The following is a 21160-nucleotide window of genomic DNA, read 5'->3' on the forward strand; positions in this document are numbered from 1 at the left end:
CACCCCCCTGGGTGTGAATCAGCTATATGATCGTCGGGTAAGTTTGATATTGAAAAATGTTATTTTCCTTAGTAAAATAAATTTTTGAATATACTTACCCGATGATCATAAATTAAAGGACCCACCCTTCCTCCCCAATAGAGAACCAGTGGGACAGAGGAGAAAATTGGTTCGTTGTTGACATCGAGTACTTGAGTACCTACTTGACAGATGGCGCTGTTGATGTACACCCCCACCTGTATAGCGATCGCTGGCGTATTCCTCCCGTAGGTTTTTTCTGTCGGGCAGCAGGGATGCAGCTATATGATCATCGGGTAAGTATATTCAAAAATTTATTTTACTAAGGAAAATAACATTTTATATCAATAAGTACATTTTTGAATTGAAAATAATGAACAGAACTGTATTATATGTATAAACGCTCAATGCTACTACAGTACTTGCCAAGGCCCAAACAGCTTCTCCATTTTCATGATTAGCCTTTGCAAAGTAGTAGTTGTCATCTTTTCAATCCCATAAGGACTGCCTTTTACCAAAGAGCGAGTCTCTTATTTTAAAAGAGGAAAGGTCTGTTTTTGGATCTGAACTAATAGAAATATATGTATTTATTATAGCTATACAAACCTAAGTTGGTTAAATCAAATCCCCCTCTCATTCTGTAGGACTAAGGTCAAATGTGGCTTAACTCAGTCATGTAGGTGGGTAACCTGCATGACTTACCTACACTGTTAACGATCAAATGGCTGTTTCAGCTTTCATTGAATTATCTGTTTTTTTAACCCTTTTACCCCTAGGCTATTTGGAACTTTCCAACCCTTAACCCCCTGGGGTTATTTTTTTTCAAGCACATTTTGCAGTATATTTTTTTTAAATTGCTCTAACAGCCTTAATTTTTGTCATAGAGAGGTCAGATCGGTCTCATTCTCTTGGAAAATGCCTGAATTTTTAAAGAAAATTATCCAAAATATGAAAAAAAAATTTTTATAGCATTTTTTTGCAAGGACGTATCGGTACGTCCATGGGGGTAAAGGGATGAGTTTTATGAAATGTACCAGTAAATCCTTTTGGGGGTAAAAGGGTTAAAGGACTGGAATATATAGCTAGGAAAAAATACTAATTAATGGTTAAATTTGTTGTACTTCCCTTAGAACTCTGCTACTATCTCTTTTATCATATTGCAGTTTGATATTGTCTGCCTATCAGTGACTCGCTTTCTTGTCATTGAAAGTGTATAATTTTTCATTACTGATGATCTTTGGATTTTTTTCTTTTTTTCAAAGACTTTTTTAATTTCCTTGATCCCTTTCATTTGAACATCTTTCTGTTTCTCTTCTCTTTATCCTGGATAATTTTTATAGCTCATTCCCCATATTTTTTATGATTCCTTTCCTTTCAAATTTTCTTTAGTCCTTTACAAAATCCTTATTACTCTCTATTGCCATGTATACTGTATATGTTTTATCTGAATCCTTTGTAATTCAATTATTCCTCGTAATCAAAATCTAAAGTAAACCCTTTGATTAATTTTAGAAAAAAATTAAGGTAAGGGCTTCAATTAATTAAAAATTTGAGAGTTTTGTAAAAGATAGTGGATAATTTATATTTTAATTTCTAGTGAAACTGGAATTTGCTTTAAGAAATGGTCGAGTACTGGCTATCTCAGTATGACAAATGGATGGAAATTTGAACACCATTTCATTGTCCAAGTCTATTGTTTACTTTTCGAAGACCGATAATGCATTACTGTTCATGTATTCTTTGCAATCACTTAACCCTTTTATCCCCAAAGGACGTACTGGTACGTTTCACAAAACTCATCCCTTTACCCCCATGGACGTACCGGTACGTCCTTGCAAAAAAATGCTATAAATTTTTTTTTTTTCATATTGATAATTTTTTGAGAAAATTCAGGCATTTTCAAAGAGAATGAGACCAACCTGACCTCTCTATGACAAAAATTAAGGCTGTTAGAGCAATTTAAAAAAAATATACTGCAAAATGTGCTGGGGAAAAAATAACCCCTTGGTGGTTAAGGGTTGAAAATTTCCAAAGAGCCTGGGGGTAAAAGGGTTAAGGCAGCTATTTTTGTTTTGTTTTGTGAGACAATCATTAGCCGGATTTTTAGCCAACTAGGGGTTTCTTAGTTATTATTCATTAGCTCCCAGATGTTGTTTTACAACAGCCCTTTTTACCCATCCACCTAAGTTCTGGCAAGACTACCTTCACAAGAAGACGTCTCATATTGTGGAGTTCAATATATTTCAAAATTTAGTGTAACTTCATCTCTTTAGATATTTTATTATACTGCATTTCAAGCAATCTCTGTTGACTATGTAGCTATTTTTGTCATCGGAATTTTAAAAAATGTAAATGAAATGGTGACCCTTACATTTGGCGTGTGCAGCACATCTATGTACCGCTTGAACCAAGCAAGTCACGACAGAGAAAAAAATTCCAAGTAATTATTATGCAATTAGATGATCCATATATTTTTGTGCATTTCTGATGCATTGCTATTGCTGCAAATTACTGGGTTTTTGGTATTTCCCAACCAAAACATCTCGGTTTCCTGCAGAGATCCTCCATAATTCTTTGTATATTGAAGGTTAGGAAAAGTCAGAAATGGGTAGTTTGCCCAAATATTTTTGGTTAGAAATGGATAAAACACAATATAACCAGTTTAAAAATTAACGGGGTTCACATAGTTATCTAGAAATTAAAGTATCAGTTATTTACTAAAATAGTTCTCAAATTTGTAAGGTAAGCTGTTGGATTAAGTAGTACATACATACATACATACATATACCAAGGCACTTCCCCCAATTTTGGGGGGTAGCCGACATCAACAAATGAAACAAAACAAAAAAGGGGACCTCTACTCTCTACGTTCCTCCAGCCTAACAAGGGACTCAACCGAGTTCAGCTGGTACTGCTAGGGTGCCACAGCCCACCCTCCCACATTATCCACCTGTAACCCGGATTAAGTAGTAGTAGTTTAATAAGAAATATATCTTTAATTTGTTAGTTACACTGTCATTATGATTACAGGAAGTCCTTTGTTTTTTCAGGACAATGGATTGTGTCATAATGTGACTTCAACCGAAGGAGGACAAGATATGAATCACCCGGACTGGTTTAAAGAAGCCTTAAAGAAAGTTCAAGAGAAAGCTCGACAACTTAACTCCGACCCCTCTGGTAGGTTGTTTCAACAGTTTTTTTTTATGACCTTTTTTCCCATGTAAACCCAAGAACACAAACCCCTGAATTTTAGGACTTTTAAACATCCTGTTTCATATTTACTACCAATATTTGCCGTTTTTTTTCTTGTTTAGCGGAAATCTTGTTTAGAAATAGAGCACTAAAGCATGTGTGCATGGTAGTACCAAAGTAAATTCATATTTAAGCTCATCAATTTTTTAAAATAAGCTTTCTTAGCACAGAGCATTTCTTAGATCTTATGGTTAGGATCAGAACATCATTACTAATATACTGTATTGCCCTTGTTACATGTTATACCCATCTAGCATTATAGTTCATTTGTATAAAGTAGCTTAAACTGATTCTTAGTTTCGGGTTGGCGGATGCCATTTAACTCCTTGTTTCCGTTGTTATTTGTGTCTTCTTAATTTTGTATAATCATCTGTGTTGCGTTCACTCTCTCTCCCGTTCCCCGTCGCTAGGATAGTAAAGGTGTGGCAGCCTTACTGATGAAGTTTGCTAGTTTCTCTCTCAGCTGGTTCCAGTGACAGTAGTGTCAGTCCGGAGGCAGCATCCCAGTCCAGGAAGCGGAAGAGCCGATGGGCGGAAACAGCAGCTCAAGAGTGTGCCGCCGCAGCAGTAGTAGCAGTTCCAGTAGGTAGGTTATTATTTTACAAATTAAGGGATTTTTATTGGGAAACATTAAATTTCCAGGCTCACATTAGGAGTATTCAATTCTTTTGTGTGCCATTCTTCATAGTTTGTTTCATGATTCATGAAATGTTTTCTTGTAGAGAATCATCGTAGTTTAAGTTCAAAGGAACTGCATTTTGTCTTTGTGAGAAATCGTTTTAGCTTAAGTCTGAATTTATTGTTTATTTTATCCAAAGTTATCCTTACTAATTCATTCTTCCAACACAGACTTTGACCAAACATGATCCTTAGTTGCTAAATCTGGCATGTCTGTGATTTATTTCTTTATAGAAAAAAATGCAGCCTGATAGTTTTCACATATTGTGGAACTATCTACATTGGACCTTGTGTAGTCAACTTTAGAGGGAACTAAAGATTTTTTGCAGCATCCAATTGGCCTCCATTTTTTTCCTTTTCACTTTTCATCCATTCCATAGGGTTTCTTTCAAAGTGTGTATCAAACTAACTTTACATTCCACCAGTTTTCTCGCGTAAAAGGTCTAACAATGAATAGATCCTTTGGGTCAGCTTTAAAGGATGTAGGAATATTGCCTAGTAGCCTCATAAAGCTATTACTGTATAACTAATAACCCACCTTCATTGAATATTGCTTTTCTCTATGACAAGTACTTATATAAGATTGTATATAACTAAAAGGAAATTCCTTACTGGCTATTTTTATGCTCATATTTTGAGCTGGTAAAATGGCATAACTATATTTTATTTTTTATTTTTCTGTGGGAACCTTCCATGTTAGAAATTATCTAAGAAGTTGTTCTGCATTTGGTATTCTAGGCACATTTTCTTACGGTCAAAGTTTTGATGTATTTTCTTATAGGCATGAAATAATTTACAATTGAATATTTATAGCGCCTCAGCCTGTTGTGAATTTGAGTGTTCCTGCCAATCTGATGACCATGGTTGGTGAGGGAGAACATATTGAAGCCATTCGAGGTGTCATGGTGACTCGGATAACAAGGAATTCTCCTGCCATTTATGCCTATGCTCACAAAGTCTTTGGGAGTTTAGATCTCACTGAAGCTCAGTGGAAGCAGTGTGAAGAGCAGATGAAGGTAAGATAGATATTTGAATTTTTTAGCTTAGGGGTACTGTATTTGATTATATGAATTACAAACTTATTGATAATGTCCCCCCAATTAATCAAAGGTTATTAGTAAGAAATTAATTGCTAGCTGGAATGAATTCATCATTAATTAAAGATGGTTAAGACCCCTTTAATTAGAGGGATCCCTTTGTATTATATACTAGACATTCTTGTCTGTTAGCAGACCTTTGCTGGTGAGCCCTTCATCTAGCCTCGTCTTTATGTCTAGGTATTCACTTGTATCCTAATTTTTGTAGGATCTTATGACAAAATACCTTTATTCCACTAACTACGTCAGTCTCCATTAACTTGATGGCTGTTAGTACGAGGTGAGTGAGTTTATACTGTTTGACATCATCTGATGATTCTTACAGCAAATGATAGTGATGAGAGCATTGCTTTTTATTTTTGAATATTTAATTTTATTACGTCAATTATATTTCTCTTCTTAATTACATGTACTTATTTGTTCCTATATTGTAGACAAACCATACATTCTTTACCATAGGAGAAGAAATCTGTGTAGGCTGTCATAAGTCTAGAAAACTTTTAACAAGGTGTAAACAACTGCCCCATTGTTAACCTGTGGTAGTGGGGAGAAGCCCCCAACCCGTGCTCCCCCATACCTTTCTCATGTTGATATCAGCTGTGGTCAAAGACACTCGTGTCCTTCCACGTTTCTAACTAGCTGTGGCAATGAAACTTACTCTTGGCCTTATTCCCGGTTGATGCATTACTGTCTCGGGAATATTTGTCCTGAATTCAGAGTCTTGATTATATCATGGGTGGCTGTGGCCTGATTGGTAATGTCTCTGCCTGGTGATCGCCAGTCGGGGGTTCGAGTCCCGCTCAAACTCGTTAGTGCCATTAGTGTCTGCAACCTTACCATTCTTGTGAGCTAAGGTTGGGGGGTTTGGGGGAGCCTATAGGTCTTCTGCTGAGTCATCAGCAGCCACTGCCTGGCCCTCCCTGGTCCTAGCTTTGGTGGAGAGGAGGCTTGGGCGCTGATCATATACTATATGGTCAGTCTCTAGGGCATTGTCCTGCTTGCTATGGCAATGTCACTGTCCCTTGCCTCTGCCATTCGTTAGCGACCTTTAAACCTTAAACCTTTAGGTTGGTTAAAGGTTTATGCCTTAAAGTTACACTTCTTCGAAGTCAGGATCAAAGAACCTTTAGAGAGAGAGTCTTCCATCTGTGTACACTAATCTGTATAGGAGCTAGCCTTTCAAGATGGACACACATGAGCAACAAGTGTCTTAGGGAGTATTATTGATTCAACGTTTCAGCTTTGCTCATTAGAAGCAGTTGCTTTGCGACTGATCATCTGACTTGGTCAGCTATCCGATCGCCTGATTTGGCCTCCCAGGAGATCTTGGCAGCTGTCTCACTGGCTGATGGCACCAGTAGGTGAAAGCTAGCCTTTCACCCAAGAGGTTTGTTTAATGCAAGCGATCTCTCAATAACTTGTGATACGATTCAAGCTCCAGTAGACCTGGATCGCAGCCCCATGGGGGAAGTTTTTTCCTTACCCGAGAGTTTGCTTGAAGTAACCGATCTCTTTCCTCCTCGCATGTGAGTCAGGCTCACATTATTATTATTATTATTACTTGCTAAGCTACAACCCTAGTTGGAAAAGCAGGATGCTATAAGCCCAGGGTCTCCAACAGGGAAAATAGCTCAGTGAGGAAAGGAAACAAGGAAAAATAAAATATTTTAAGAGGAGTAACATCAGCAAAATAAATATCTCCTATATAAACTATATAAACTTTAACAAAACAAGAGGAAGAGAAATAAGATAGAATAGTGTGCCCGAGTGTACCCTCAAGCAAGAGAACTCTAACTCTAGCTTGGATATCGGTGCCAAAGGTGAAAACCTTTCTGAGAGTATTTCTTAAAACAAGCAATCTCTCAGTGCCTTGCAATGAGTCAGGATCGCAATGCCAAAGGAGCAAGCTATCCTTTCACCAGAGAGTTTGGCTTGAAGCAAGCAGTCTGTCATTGTTGTGTGATCCAGTCTTGCAGCTCAGTCCAGGCTCTCAGCGAGCCTGAATTACACAGTTGCTCATAGAGCCAGTGACTGTCTGACTAGACCCCTAATGGGCATGAAGTAGTTAGGAATCTAGAATAAGGGGTTTACTGCTTATAGACAGACATTACTCAAGGCTTAGAGCTCAAAGATGTTATCTTGACGAGGAATGTGTGTTTCTGCCATAGATAATTGTATGCTTGTGTATGCTATCCGCTGTGCTGTTCACATTTTAAGAAAGTTCTTATGGAAACAAATTCCTTTGAGAGCCTGAGTCTCTGCTGCAAAGGAAGAGATAAAGTTTTTTGAGGATTTTATATTTTCTTACTAATTTCTTTCTCTCTCGTGAGATTACAATGAAAATTCTGGGTTAGCCTGTACGGTTCCAAAATTTTTTGAATGGCTTGATTCGGTGATTCAGTTTTTATTTGTTGAGGAAATATAAATTGCTCTAGACTTGTAACTTCTCTTCTTCCTGAATGCACAATTATGATTGTGGATTCGATTCTGTCTTGAAGAAAGAAACTGGAATTCAGACATGCTTTTGTGAAGCACTAGTCTTCCAAAGTAAATAAAAACATTAGAACGTTCTTGTACAGCACAATGGTAAAGCCGTCGTCTTGCATTTTGCATGACAGCAGAACATTCCCACATCGGGGTCATCATCTTTGGTTTTATTTTCACTCACTTTTTTTTTTGGAAAGCTTTATGCAAAGAGGGTTTGTACAAGCTTTTGTCTGTGCATTAATATTTGCTGCCTCAGGAAGATGGTAGTCAGCTGATGACAATCAAGTGAAAGAAAACGTTGTGCTAGCACGTAATTTTTAAGATCGTTCAGTGGGAGTTTCAATGAATACTTCTACCGTTCTTTTGTCTTTCATTGGAGTATGTAAAGCTAGCCAGCCCTCTCTCGATGATGAAGAATACAGAAGAATACATTACTACAATAGTTGAGTGATATTCTGTTTTACCCATCTACAATCCTTAACTGAGGTCATTTGATTCCATATTTGCTCTTGAGCGGCAAACGTTGGAACAACACTGTGATGCCAGCGTCTTTGGAATATTTCCACGCAACTGACGTTGAAACAATTGTGGAATGTTTCCTCTTATTCTTGTTTTCTCTAATTTTAGCAATTTTTCGCTGGTCTGTAGCTCTTGTTCCCTAGTTTGCTTTCCCAGGCAGCGAGACTAGAAGGACTTCTAGGGATTCGCTTGTTCTTCAGAAAACAGCATGCCATAGTAGACGTCCGCACACTCTTAAGAGAAGGACATGACAATGGAAGTTTGCACAACACAGTTCTTTGCTAAGTGGTTGCCTATATTCGATCGCTCCCGTTGACAATCAGTCACATGCTTGTCAGCTACTCTTGATCAATCAGTTACCCTTGTTTGGCCAGGAAGTAACATCTCTAACCCCCTTTTGCTTCTGGCAAATACAGCTCGAAGTAAGATCAGGTTAGTTAATGAGTAAAAGTGTAATTCCTATACAATACAAATCTGAGCAGGTGCTCAGTTTGTACACTACTGCATAATTATAATGAATGCTTTTACCTCTCATGCTCTATGTACAAAGTGCCAATCTAGTTGTTGTTCTTAGTCACAATCTCAGAATGGTCACTTCAGGTACCCTCTTAGCCTTTGGCATGTCAGCCTTAGCCAGTTAACCTGGAGACCTCAACCTTGTGGCCTTCCCCAGTTAGCTCACCACAAGGATGGAGTCTGACTCTGGACCAAAGGGAGTTTGACCAGCGCCCTTTGTCAGCAGAAGATCCTAGGATTTGAGGAATAGTGCTCATGAGAGTGCTCCACCAGCACACTCTCTCCTCAGAGCGAGTATGCTCACTGAACTCACTCATCTGGAGGATAGATGCCTTATCATCACCCCTGTGAGATATTGTTGATGAGCATTAATATGACCATAGAGGCTCGTTTAAACTAGCAAGGTGGTCTTTTCATGGAAACTTTGCAACTAGCCATCAAAATCTTCTGACGGACAGGCGAGAAGGCAATCTCCCTGTCAGCCCAGTTCATACCCAGCGTAAGAACATCTTAGCAGACAAACTGAGGAGAAAGACTCGGGTAGCTGGTTCCGAGTGGTCTTTGGATCCTCAGATAACGAGCAAAGAAGACCTGTTCTCAACGTCTCTGAACTGGAAGCTTCTAGGACGCTTTCCAACATCCATTGTATCACCTTGATGTTTATGTGTTTCCCCTCCGTTCTGCCTAATGAGGAGACTCCTTAGCAGGATATCATCAACCAATCTATCGATGACCTTAATGTCTCCACTGTGGCAGTAGGTAGAATGTTTCTCGGACTATTTACTGCCAACAACAGAGGTACCAAGAGAGACTTTACGCGACTAGTGTGAAACAGATGTTTGGATACTTCAGGAGGCCTTTGGCCTCGGTCTACCAGATGAAGTGGGCGATCTTTGTCATCAGTGTCATGTAAGGCGTTTTCTTGACACTCAATACCACTCTACTCCTTTCTGTGATTTTTACTATAACTCCTTGGTGGAAATACTCTGCAGTACTCTGTCTCAGCTGTGAGAAGCTATCGCTCGGCTTTGATCCAGGTCTTTATATTGTTCCTAATTTGATCCTCCTTTTTTTATATCAGTTTTTGAGAATTGGCCGATTTTCAGTAGCATCGTATTCTTGATCGATGATTGGCGACTTGGAGTCCAGTCGTCTGGCCTTCAGACCTCCTACCTTCTCGGCTGACTTGTTCGGAGTGATGGTTCTACTGGCAAGGAATAGAAATGTCTTTAGTGCTTTCTCCTCAAGATTGAGGCTTTGCTACTGCTACCCTTTCTTTTGGTGCCAGGCTCGAGAATCAAGTAGCGTCTTTAGACTGGACTCATTAGGGATCTTTTTATAAAGTTCTTCTCTTCTTGTATTTCTTCCCTAATTAAACAGATTCATTTTGAATCGCTTCTTTGTGTTACGCTCTCCCTTGTCTTATTGCGAGAACAGTTTCGGTCCTGGTCTTTTTCGCCTTTTCTGGGTTGTCGTTCTAGCTTAGGGGAAAGGAGGTAAGTGTTTCTCCTTTCATCTTTCCTTTTTTATGTTGGGGAGATGCTCTTGTCAGGTGCACTTTTCTTTGTTTCCTCGAAGAGGATGCTTGGACTGGAGCTTGTCCTTTTCACTTAGATAGATTTTTGCCAATTTCACTCTGGGTTGACCTTCGATTCTTACTATGCCTTCTTTGGCACAGTCCGCTGTATGAAGTAAGAATTCTTCAGGTTTAGCTCAATATTTTCTCACTTTGTTTAGTTGTTGTTACCTCCTATTCTTCAAAAACGGGCATTTCTTCCAATTCCCTCCTTGCCAATGTGGATAATTGGGGAATGTATATTATTTGGAAATAAAATTGCCTGAAATTACATATAAAAATCAGCATGTACAGTATATTTGTTTATTGAAATCGGTGTTACTGTATGGACATGAGTCGTGGTATGACAATGAAACTGTATCCGACCGAGTTTGTAGATTTGAGAATAAAGATCTCAGGAGAATATTGGGAGTTAAATGGCAGGACAGGATTAAAAATGAAATTATAAGAGAGATTACTCGAGTGTCATATGTGGATGAGATCATGGTGAGGGGTAGATGGAGACAGTTTGAGCATACTCTTCGCACTCCTTAAGAGAGATCAGTTCACCAAATGTTCAATTGCATACCACAAGGCACTAGAGAAGTTGAAAGACCCAGGCCTACATGGCTGAGTACTATGAAGCATGAAGTAGGTGATAATAAATGGAGAAGTATTTATTAAAAAGCTCAAGATAGAGACGGCGGGAAATCTAACTGAGGCCCTTTGAGTCAATAGGCGTTGGAGATGATGATGATGATGAATGTGTATCATGGAATTTTCATTCTAAAATTAATGTTAACAATAATTACCTGAATAATTTAGCTATAGTCCATTTCTTTTGGCGTGGCAGATTTGCACCGACCCGCAATGGTGTCCTTTTAGCTTGGAAAAGTTTCCTGATCGCTGATTGGTTAGAATTATCTTGTCCAACCAATCAGTGATCAGGAAACTTTTCCGAGCTAAAAGGGCAGCGCTGCGAGTATGCCTCACTAAAAGAAATCGACTATAGTCCCGCTTATCCTTCCCTACTTCTGGTATTACACAATGGATGAGAGAGTTGTATGAACTCTAGTTCCACCCGTCAGTGTTACCAATGACTACGGTATAGGAGGTATCAGGGTTACAAATATGGTAAAATTTTGGGCTGGTTATTAGGATTCAGGGCTAGCTAAATTATCCAGGTAAATATTATTAACCCTTTTACCCCCAGACTCTTTGGAAATTTCCAACCCTTAACCCCCAGGGGGTTATTTTTTTCCCAGCACATTTTGCAGTATATTTTTTTTAAATTGCTCTAACAGCCTTAATTTTTGTCATAGAGAGGTCAGGTTGGTCTCATTCTCTTGGAAAATGCCTGAATTTTCTCAAATAATTATCAAAAATATGAAAAAAAAAATTTATAGCATTTTTTTGCAAGGACGTACGGGTACGTCCATGGGGGTAAAGGGATGAGTTTTGTGAAACGTACCAGTACGTCCTTTTGGGGTAAAAGGGTTAATAATAATTTTAGAATGAAAATTCCATTTTAGAAATTATTATGGAAATGATTATATTCTTGGGAAAAAAATGTAAGGTACTCCTTTCTCAGAATTTGTAATGGAATTTTCTTCTTCCAGATGAATGTTGTCTTCCAATTACTTCAAGCAAAGCAGAAAGAAGCAGACAGACTAGAACGACAGGGAAAGGTGAAATATGAGTATGACAGTGATGAAGATGTTGATGGTGGCACTTGGGAACATAAGAGGTAAGAATTTTTGTTTTTGCAATTTCAAGGTTTTCAAGTAAATATTCCTTATTGAATAGTTTCACAGGTCTCGTAATTTACCGTATGTGATGGTAATGGTTCTTTATATATTTCTGTCAATAATTTGATTACAGTGAACCCTCGCTACTTCGCGGTTCGACCATCGCGGATTCACCACTTCGCGGATTTTTTTCATAACCCATATATATATATACATATTGGTAATAACAAAATCAACATACTGTACTGAATAATCAATATAATCGATGCAAAAACTAACCTATACACAGATGTGTACAGTAAATGCTTTTGTTTCTTCATTATGATCAGAGAAACGTAAACAAAACATTGGTTGCCATTTTTTATCGTGCTTTTTGGCGTGTTTAGGAAACGCATGATATAAAATCGCCTTTAATATTTATGCCTGTTTTAGTTTAGGGTACTGTATTACATGCATTAAGTGTTCTGTACATTAAAGGGTAGTTTGTTAACAGTACGTAGGGAAGGTTTTAAAAGTCTGAATATACATGTTAAATAAATAGGTAAATATGGTGTCACTACTTCGCGGATTTTCACCTATCGCGGCCGGGTCTAGAACCTATCTACCGTGATAAACGAGGGTTCACTGTATATGCTTTTGTCTTATTCTGTGGTATGTGGGATAATTTCTTTGTTTTTATATAGGCGAGCTAAAGAGATGGCTGAAACTCAAAGTAAAGCACAAGAACTCACACACAATGCTGAAGGCAAACACCACATAGGAGATTTTCTTCCCCCTGATGAGCTCGCAAGATTTATGGAAAAGGTTAGTATTTTGTTTTCTATCAAATTGATCTATTCTCAGCACTATTATTTATTAGTAGTTTTTGTAGGATTTACAGTACTTGCAAATTAACCCTTTTACCCCCAGGCTATTTGGAAATTTCCAACCCTTAACCCCCAGGGGGTTATTTTTTTCCCAGCACATTTTGCAGAATATATTATTTAAATTGCTCTAACAGCCTTAATTTTTGTCATAGAGAGGTCAGGTTGGTCTCATTCTCTTGGAAAATGCCTGAATTTTTTTCAAAAATTATCAAAAATATGAAAAAAAAATTTTTATAGCATTTTTTTGCGAGGACGTACCGGTACGTCCATGGGGGTAAAGGGATGGCTTTTGTGAAACGTACCAGTACGTCCTTTGGGGGTAAAAGGGTTAAGTAAATACTCTGATTATTGTGTTTTTGAAAATTTAACAAGTTTTTCCCATTGTATAGTTTATGCATTTTTCAAAATTATAGTTTTAATCTATTAATTTGTTCTCAAGCAAAAACAAACTTTTTCATCTTTTAGATAGGAGGTACTTCAGCATGAGCTGGGATGGGCAGTGAACTATTTTCGGTAGTTAGGTAATTACAGGTGGGCACTTTGCGATGGTCCTGCTCACCTGCCTGTCAGAGGCAAGCCACTTACTGACTTTGGCCACTCTGCCATTGGTTTTGGTCCTGCTACCTTGCTAATTTTGTAAGCTGTTAAATTTTTATTTTTGAACTTTGGTATGTTTATTGAATATTTGTTTGAGCAATTCTTGTCATGTATTGCAAACCATGTGACGTACGGAAATCCCCTGGAAGAGGTAAGGCATGGGGTGGGTTAACATCTAAAGTAACAGTTGATCCCCCAATGTAATTTGTGCCTTTTTTATAGGTATGACTGCTCATAATCTTCCCATTGAACGAATGCAGGATATGACCATCTCAGCAGGTGATCAAGTTTCTGAAAAGAGTGAGAAGCCTAAGAAAACTTAACAGCCACCATCTAAGGGGATTTCCCTGAAGTTGATAACAAAGAGCTTTTTTTATTCTTCATTCTTCTCTCTTCTCTCAACCTGTAGCTTTTGCTACCCCTATGGGTACTCTTCGGGCTATATCGATTATGAGTACAAGTGAGAGGAACGAAAGACTCCACCCCTTCTAGGTCGTTGAAGAAATATGTTTCCCCCAGTTATGGTGTGGCCCCAAGACTCATCTATACCCTTGTTAACTGATGAAGGCTTTAACCTAAAGAGTTTGTGGCCCATTTTAGGACTTCCAGGTTCACTATGTGTCTGTGTTTGAAGGATCACTGACTGCAACCATGTTGACTTTAGTGCATATGACTCCACTAGTGAACTCTAGTGACAGTGTTATGTTGCTGACAGTGACCCCAGAGTTGTGGTTCATGTAGCTTCTTCCTCCATGGGAGCACTACTGTCGTCAGTTGCATAGACTTTGACACTTCTAAAAATAGGTTTTGTGAGGAAGGCTGGCAAGTAGCATATGAAGGGGTTTTGCTCTTTTTCTTCCTCTACCAATTCCTCCTCCTCCGATTCTGACCATCCTTCATGTAAGAAAAAAGAAGTCGAGAAGGAAAGTTGTTTGAGAAAATCCTGTTGGGTTTCGACTGGTATCTTTTATCTTCCGAGAGAGATAGAGATGGATCTCACCTGCTGACTGATAGTTTCAGGTTCTGTCTAGCAGAGCTTAAACCCAGTGTAACGATAGTTGCTGTCACACTGGAAGCAGTTAAGTAGTCCCTCCTGAACCCAAATACCTGCCCCATTAGCCAGGTGAGGGTAGAACATAAGTGATCACCTTTCCCCTTTCTTCCTGGAAATTGGAGGACAATCTTATGCTTTTCCCCATTTGTGGCTCTGCAGATCAGCTTAGCTGTTTTGTGGCAAGGTTTAAGAAGAGTGATTCCTGCATCCTTAGGTGGCATAAGGCTTCTTGCAATGCGGTGGTCACTGGTGATAGCCTTTTTCGCCACAGGACTAAACAGAAATCTCCTTGTGTTCTGTTCCCCCATCCTGAACCCATGAGCAACATTTGAGGATGCATTTCAACACCCATACGATGATCTGGATGCCTGAATTTTTCCTCAATTTTGTTATATTTGTAGAGTTATCAACCACATGTTAATTACATTTGGTCTCAGGATGACCCTAGTGGCTCCCTAAGACCCCAAATAGAGTAGTACCAAGATTTCCTAACTCATCTAGTTGAGGTCTTAAGAGAGATAATCCCATAGCTCACTTTTCTTGTCAGCCACACCTTCAGACATACCAACACTGAAGGACCTTAGACTTTATGTATTGAAACTATCCAGAATCTCCTCCAAGCAAGAGTCTTTTCTTGCATGACTTTGCTTGAGATGTCAGGGTAGATATAATGGTCCTTGGCTACTGTCTACCAGGGAAAGGGGGCCATTTACAGTATGGCAATTAGCAGCGTTGAAGGTTGAAGCATATCTTCATCAGATCACAGACATCCTTTCATACCCCTATCAAGAGAAGCTCCTTTTAGTCTAGACTCTGCAGGCTACTGTATTGATTTCATTGGTATTGTGTGGGAAATCATATCTGCATTTAATATTTCCATGAACTTCCCTGATGGTCAAATTACTTCTTCTATTGAAGCTCTGTTTAATCAACTTTTACCAGTAAGTTTTTAAAATTTGACTCCCTTCAATAAACTCATGTACTTAATAAAGGAATGGGTATTCTAGCAGTAAGTGGTTTGATTATTGCTGCGCATTAAGATAATTTTCTGTGGTTTTATTAGCAATTACTATGTGGAGTGTACACAGGCATTGTATCTGGAACTTCATTATCTTCATTCTCCTAGTGTATCGTGGCAGGAGCAATTCTGTGATTTAGGTAACAGTGTGAAAAATGCATTTCCCTCTCACTATTTCTCATGTGATAGTGCATTGTAATGGCTTCCAACCAAGTTAGCAGTGCATAGCCCTAAAGGGAACTTTTTGTTAATTCATGGGAAAAGCCAGGGAAGACTAAGCTAGTTGATTATGGGATGACGATAATGACAAGCCTCCACCTTTAGTGAATTGACGCTAGGTGGCTGATTGCTTGGGTGCACTCTAAGTCCGCATCGCTCGTTCATTTTGCATGATCTCCGACTACTGTATGCATCTCCCTTGTTTGCATTATTAGACAATTTTGATTATATATTTGTGAAAATTCTTCATAATAAGTGATGGGCCTTAGGAAAGCGAGTGGTAAGGTTAGCAGTGAGAAGAAAAAACGCTTGATGACGATAGAGGTGAAGCATGAAATTATCGAGAAATATGAGCGTGTCGGTGTGAGTTGGCACACTTTTACGAGAGGAGTTCATTGACGATATGTACAATCCTCAAAAAGAAGGATGTTATCAAAATTTTCACATTCCTATTCAATGCAGCTATGAAAAATTACTGTTTCGCACTTTATGATATTTGTAATTATGAGTGATGGAAGATGGGGAAAGTGATATGTAAGAGATTACTGTATTGTTAGAAGGATTATTGTTTAACAATGATAGTGTGAAAGATTCTTTTTACCAAGATGCTGGGGTTGTGTATTGGATATGATACGCATGGCACTATGGTTTAAAATTAAAGTTGGTATCGTATTGTATATTGACTAATCAATTCTGGAGTTTACCTTTTAGGATTGCTCTGCCATTATATGATAGTGATAATCCTGTTACCAAGCACTCTAGGCTATCTAGTTGTTTTGAACACTATAGTCCATTTCTTTTAGCGATGCATATTTGCACCGACTCGCAGCGGTGCCCTTTTAGCTCGGAAAAGTTTCCGGATCGCTGATTGGTTGGACGAGATAATTCCAACCAATCAGCGATCACGAAACTTTTCCGAGCTAAAAGGGCACCCCTGCGAGTCGGTGCAAATATGCATCGCTAAAAGAAATGGACTATAGGGTGCTGTAGCATTCTTTAATTCTACCAAAATGCTCGTCATTGAAAGGTACAATGTTTGTAATTTTTTCTTATAGAAATTGGTCCTAGCTTGCTTTCCATTGTTACTTCAATTTTACACATTTCTACTTATTCTTTATACTTCCAAATTGTATAGAATATCTTCTTCCTTATAGTATCGTGCCATCAAAGAGGGAAGGGATCCGGACCTGTCAGACTATCAAGACCATAAACTGACAGAAGACAACATTGGCTACAAAATGCTCAAGAGTATGGGTTGGACAGAGGGAATGGGTTTGGGTGCTGAAGGCAAAGGAATCACAACACCTGTCAATCAGTAAGTAATACTACAATTTTAATTAGAGAAAATCATTCTTATTAACCCTTTTACCCCCAGGCTATTTGGAAATTTTCAACCCTTAACCCCCTGGGGTTATTTTTTTTCAAGCACATTTGGCAGTATATTTTTTTTTTTAAATTGCTCTAACAGCCTTAATTTTCATCATAGAGAGGTCAGGTTGGTCTCATTCTCTTGGAAAAAGTTCTGAAGTTTCTCAAAAAATTATAAAAAATATGCAAAAAAAAAATTGAATAGCAGTTTTTTGCAAGGACGTACCGGTACGTCAATGGGGGTAAAGGGATGAGTTTTGTGAAACATACCAGTACGTCGTTTGGGGGTAAAAGGGTTAACATTTGCTGTTGTTCAAAAGTAATAGATATTAGTTGAGTCATTGTTATCAATGTTTCTGTGAACTAAAATTTTGATAGCAGTTTAAAAAAAAACTGAACTTTTTAACTCCTAACTTTTTATTATATTTTGTATATATATTTTCCCCTGATATACCAAAATTTGCTTTTGAACTGCTCATCTTTTGGTTATGGTATTTTACCTTTTCAGTACTGTATTATAAATGTTGTCATGGAGATAAATCACAACAGGCCCATGTTTGGTGTCTTGAATCAGTGTATTGTTCATCCATTGTCATCATTATCATTGATATATTTACATCAGGTTTTTCTGTTACTAGTTAAATGTCAGAATCTTTTCAAATAGACCCCTTCATATTGGTTTTTATGCTTTTCTTGATATCCTTGTATTCTCATATCTATAATTTCAGTCAATGGTTTTGAAGGCTGAAAATTAATTCAATCCTTGACATCTCAATCTAGTTTTATTCTCTGCTACTTTAAAGTTTATAGTATGATCTTTATGAATCTCTGTATCTGATTATAACGCTATTCCTTTTTTTTTTAACAGTAATTGGTTCTCTCATCAAAAATTTAATCAGTTTCTTGAGCAAAAGTGGAAATAATTGAAAGAGTAGAGGGTGAAAGCATGTAAAAATGTAAAATTACACAAAAGATAAAAATTTAAAAAAAAATTAATGTTGAAGTAAAAGGGATAATAGAATAATTTTGCAAACTGTTTTTTTATTCTTTTAGATGGAGGGATTGAATGGGAATTGATGAATATTGTCATGATAGGCAGACTAATAGAGAATTAAACATCTGAAGTGATTAAGATAGCTATTTTCCAGAAAAAGTGAATAAGCTCTGGAATCATAAAGAATAACAAGGGATTTGCTAAATGCATCTGGATATTTTTTGACCTAATTCAGCCCCATATGATGTCTTCTATGTCTGATATTCTTTGTTTTCTTGTATTATTTAGGCATGTAAGATTTTTATAAAGTATGTATAAGATAACTATATCAATTATTCATATTTGCAATAAAAATATTTGCATACATTTAGCGCTAGTAATTTTTGTGCTTAGATGATTTACATAAGGAGTTCAAAAAAAGATCTTGGGTCTTAGGTGTAAAACTTATTTGGTGTGGGTTGGGATTGAAAGAGTTTTCAGTGCCTGAATGTTCAGGATTAAAGAGAAGGTAAGTGGAGCACCGTTTTGGGGTTATGAAGGGCAGGTTGTAGAAAACGGATTTTGAGCAAAGCGAAAAATCTATTTTTGGGTGATATGGCCAGGAGTCAGCATTATGAAGCTTCATCTGTGGTGGAAATGTGGGAGGTTGGGCTGTGGCACCCTATCAGTACCAGCTGAACTCGGTTGAGTCCCTGATTAGGCTGAAGGAACATAGAGAGTAGAGGTCCCCTTTTTGTTTTGTTTCATTGTTGGTGTCGGCTACCCCCCAAAATTGGGGGAAGTGCCTTGGTATATGGATGGATGGATGGCCATGACGTCCTGATGGATGGAAGGTTCCTTTGGGCTGCTTTCTAAGGGATATTTAGAGTAGCTAGATATCCCTTAGAAAGGTACCTAAAGGAACCTTCCGTCCATCAGGATGACAGGGCTGAGCCCAAAAAGGTAGAACAATTATGTTAAGTATCAATAAAATTGTAGTGCTTATTTTGAAAGGGTAAGAATAAGAAGAAAATGGTTGAATCCTCGACTAATGATGAAAAACAAGAACTTTTGTGATTGGCATTGATAAAGAAAATGGAGGAGATTTTTAGAAGGATAAAACTTTAGAAGAGTAAGGTACAGTAGGAAGTTCACATTATTAATGAGGAAGGGCTGAAGAGATGCTCTCGTGACAGGAAAATAAATTGAGATGGTTTGAACATAAGATAAGAAGTGGTTAGGAGTAGTTAGTATGAGTAGTATTAGATAAGAAAGCACCAGGATGGAAATTGATGATGTGGAAATTCTCTCTCTCTCTCTCTCTCTCTCTCTCTCTCTCTCTCTCTCTCTCTCTCTCACAGAATTTGAATTTATGTTAGTAAGCTGATGACTGAAAAATAAATTTGAATTTATGTTAGTAAGCTGATGACTGAAAAATAAATTTGAATTTATGTTAGTAAGCTGATGACTGAAAAATAAATTTGAATTTATGTTAGTAAGCTGATGACTGAAAAATAAATTTGAATTTATGTTAGTAAGCTGATGACTGAAAAATAAATTTGAATTTATGTTAGTAAGCTGATGACTGAAAAATAAATTTGAATTTATGTTAGTAAGCTGATGACTGAAAAATAAATTTGAATTTATGTTAGTAAGCTGATGACTGAAAAATAAATTTGAATTTATGTTAGTAAGCTGATGACTGAAAAATAAATTTGAATTTATGTTAGTAAGCTGATGACTGAAAAATAAATTTGAATTTATGTTAGTAAGCTGATGACTGAAAAATAAATTTGAATTTATGTTAGTAAGCTGATGACTGAAAAATAAATTGAGATGGTATGAACATGAGATAAGAAGTGGTTAGGAGTAGTTAGTATGAGTAGTATTAGATAAGAAAGCACCAGGATGGAAATTGATGATGTGGAAATTCTCTCTCTCTCTCTCTCTCTCTCTCTCTCTCTCTCTCTCTCTCTCTCACAGAATTTGAATTTATGTTAGTAAGCTGATGACTGAAAAATAAATTGAGATGGTATGAACATGAGATAAGAAGTGGTTAGGAGTAGTTAGTATGAGTAGTATTAGATAAGAAAGCACCAGGATGGAAATTGATGATGTGGAAATTCTCTCTCTCTCTCTCTCTCTCTCTCTCTCTCTCTCTCTCTCTCACAGAATTTGAATTTATGTTAGTAAGCTGATGACTGAAAAATAAATTGAGATGGTATGAACATGAGATAAGAAGTGGTTAGGAGTAGTTAGTATGAGTAGTATTAGATAAGAAAGCACCAGGATGGAAATTGATGATGTGAAAATTCTATATCTCTCTCTCTCTCACATAGAATTTTATTTTATGTTAGTAAGCTTCTAAAGGCTGGGAGGAACGTAGAGAGTAGACGTCCCCTTTTTTGTTTTTGTTTCATTTGTTGATGTCGGCTACCCCGCAAAATTGGGGAAAGTGCCTTGGTATATGTATGTATGTATGTAAGCTTCTAAAGGGAAGCATGTTTTTGATATGTTATGAATATCTCTAAAGAGGCTATAATTTTCAGGACTGGTCGTAATGAAAGTCAAGGGTTGGGTGTAGAGAGGCCTGATGCCCTTAGTGATAATGATGATGAATATGACGCATACAGGAAACGTATGATGCTTGCTTACAGATTTCGACCCAATCCCTTGGTAAGTAGAAATGGGAACTCTTATAGTTAAAGAAATTATGATACCTTTAAAGTATAGTCATTCTCCAATTTTCTTAGCTCTTAAGTTTGTGGATCATAAAATGAAGTACATTATTTTATCAAGTGTGAAGAGGGTTATGTGTCTTACTCTCCATTCACAGGGTGTGTGGGAAAGTTATATAGTTGTATGATTTTGATGGTAATTCTTGCACATTTGTACAATTTTAAGGGTAATTTTTTTTTCCACATTTGTACAATTTTAAGGGTAATATTTTCCACATTTGTACAATTTTATTTTGAATTGTAACATTTCATTAGGCCATTGTATAGAACGGTGACAGCAGCTCATTTGAATTCCACTTATATTTTAAGTGATATGTTCAAGAATGCAATAGCAAGAGAATGCGAAACTAATTTCTTACCATATGGTTAACTCGGTTATTTTTTGTTCGTAAAAAGTCTTCCTGGAGATATTGTAAGATTTTAACCCTTTTTGGAAATTTCCAACCCTTAACCCCCA

At 37.4% G+C, this 21160-nt stretch overlaps 1 protein-coding gene across 2 annotated transcripts in view; it reads left to right on the top strand.

Moving 5' to 3' along the window:
• The window catches only part of LOC137621645 (SURP and G-patch domain-containing protein 1-like), a 52536-nt gene that overhangs the window by 28691 nt on the left and 2685 nt on the right, over positions 1 to 21160 (top strand). Inside the window, exons 4-10 of one of the 2 annotated variants that reach the window (XM_068352112.1) lie at positions 3069 to 3195; positions 3722 to 3856; positions 4762 to 4964; positions 11742 to 11869; positions 12554 to 12674; positions 16779 to 16939; positions 20515 to 20641. In XM_068352112.1, coding sequence (XP_068208213.1) covers positions 3069 to 3195; positions 3722 to 3856; positions 4762 to 4964; positions 11742 to 11869; positions 12554 to 12674; positions 16779 to 16939; positions 20515 to 20641 — 1002 coding nt within the window. The remainder of the gene's footprint in view (positions 1 to 3068; positions 3196 to 3721; positions 3857 to 4761; positions 4965 to 11741; positions 11870 to 12553; positions 12675 to 16778; positions 16940 to 20514; positions 20642 to 21160) is intronic. The other variant, XM_068352113.1, reaches the window with a different exon arrangement.

Source organism: Palaemon carinicauda, chromosome 28 (genome assembly GCF_036898095.1).
Source record: "Palaemon carinicauda isolate YSFRI2023 chromosome 28, ASM3689809v2, whole genome shotgun sequence".
Taxonomy (NCBI): Eukaryota; Metazoa; Arthropoda; class Malacostraca; order Decapoda; family Palaemonidae; genus Palaemon; species Palaemon carinicauda.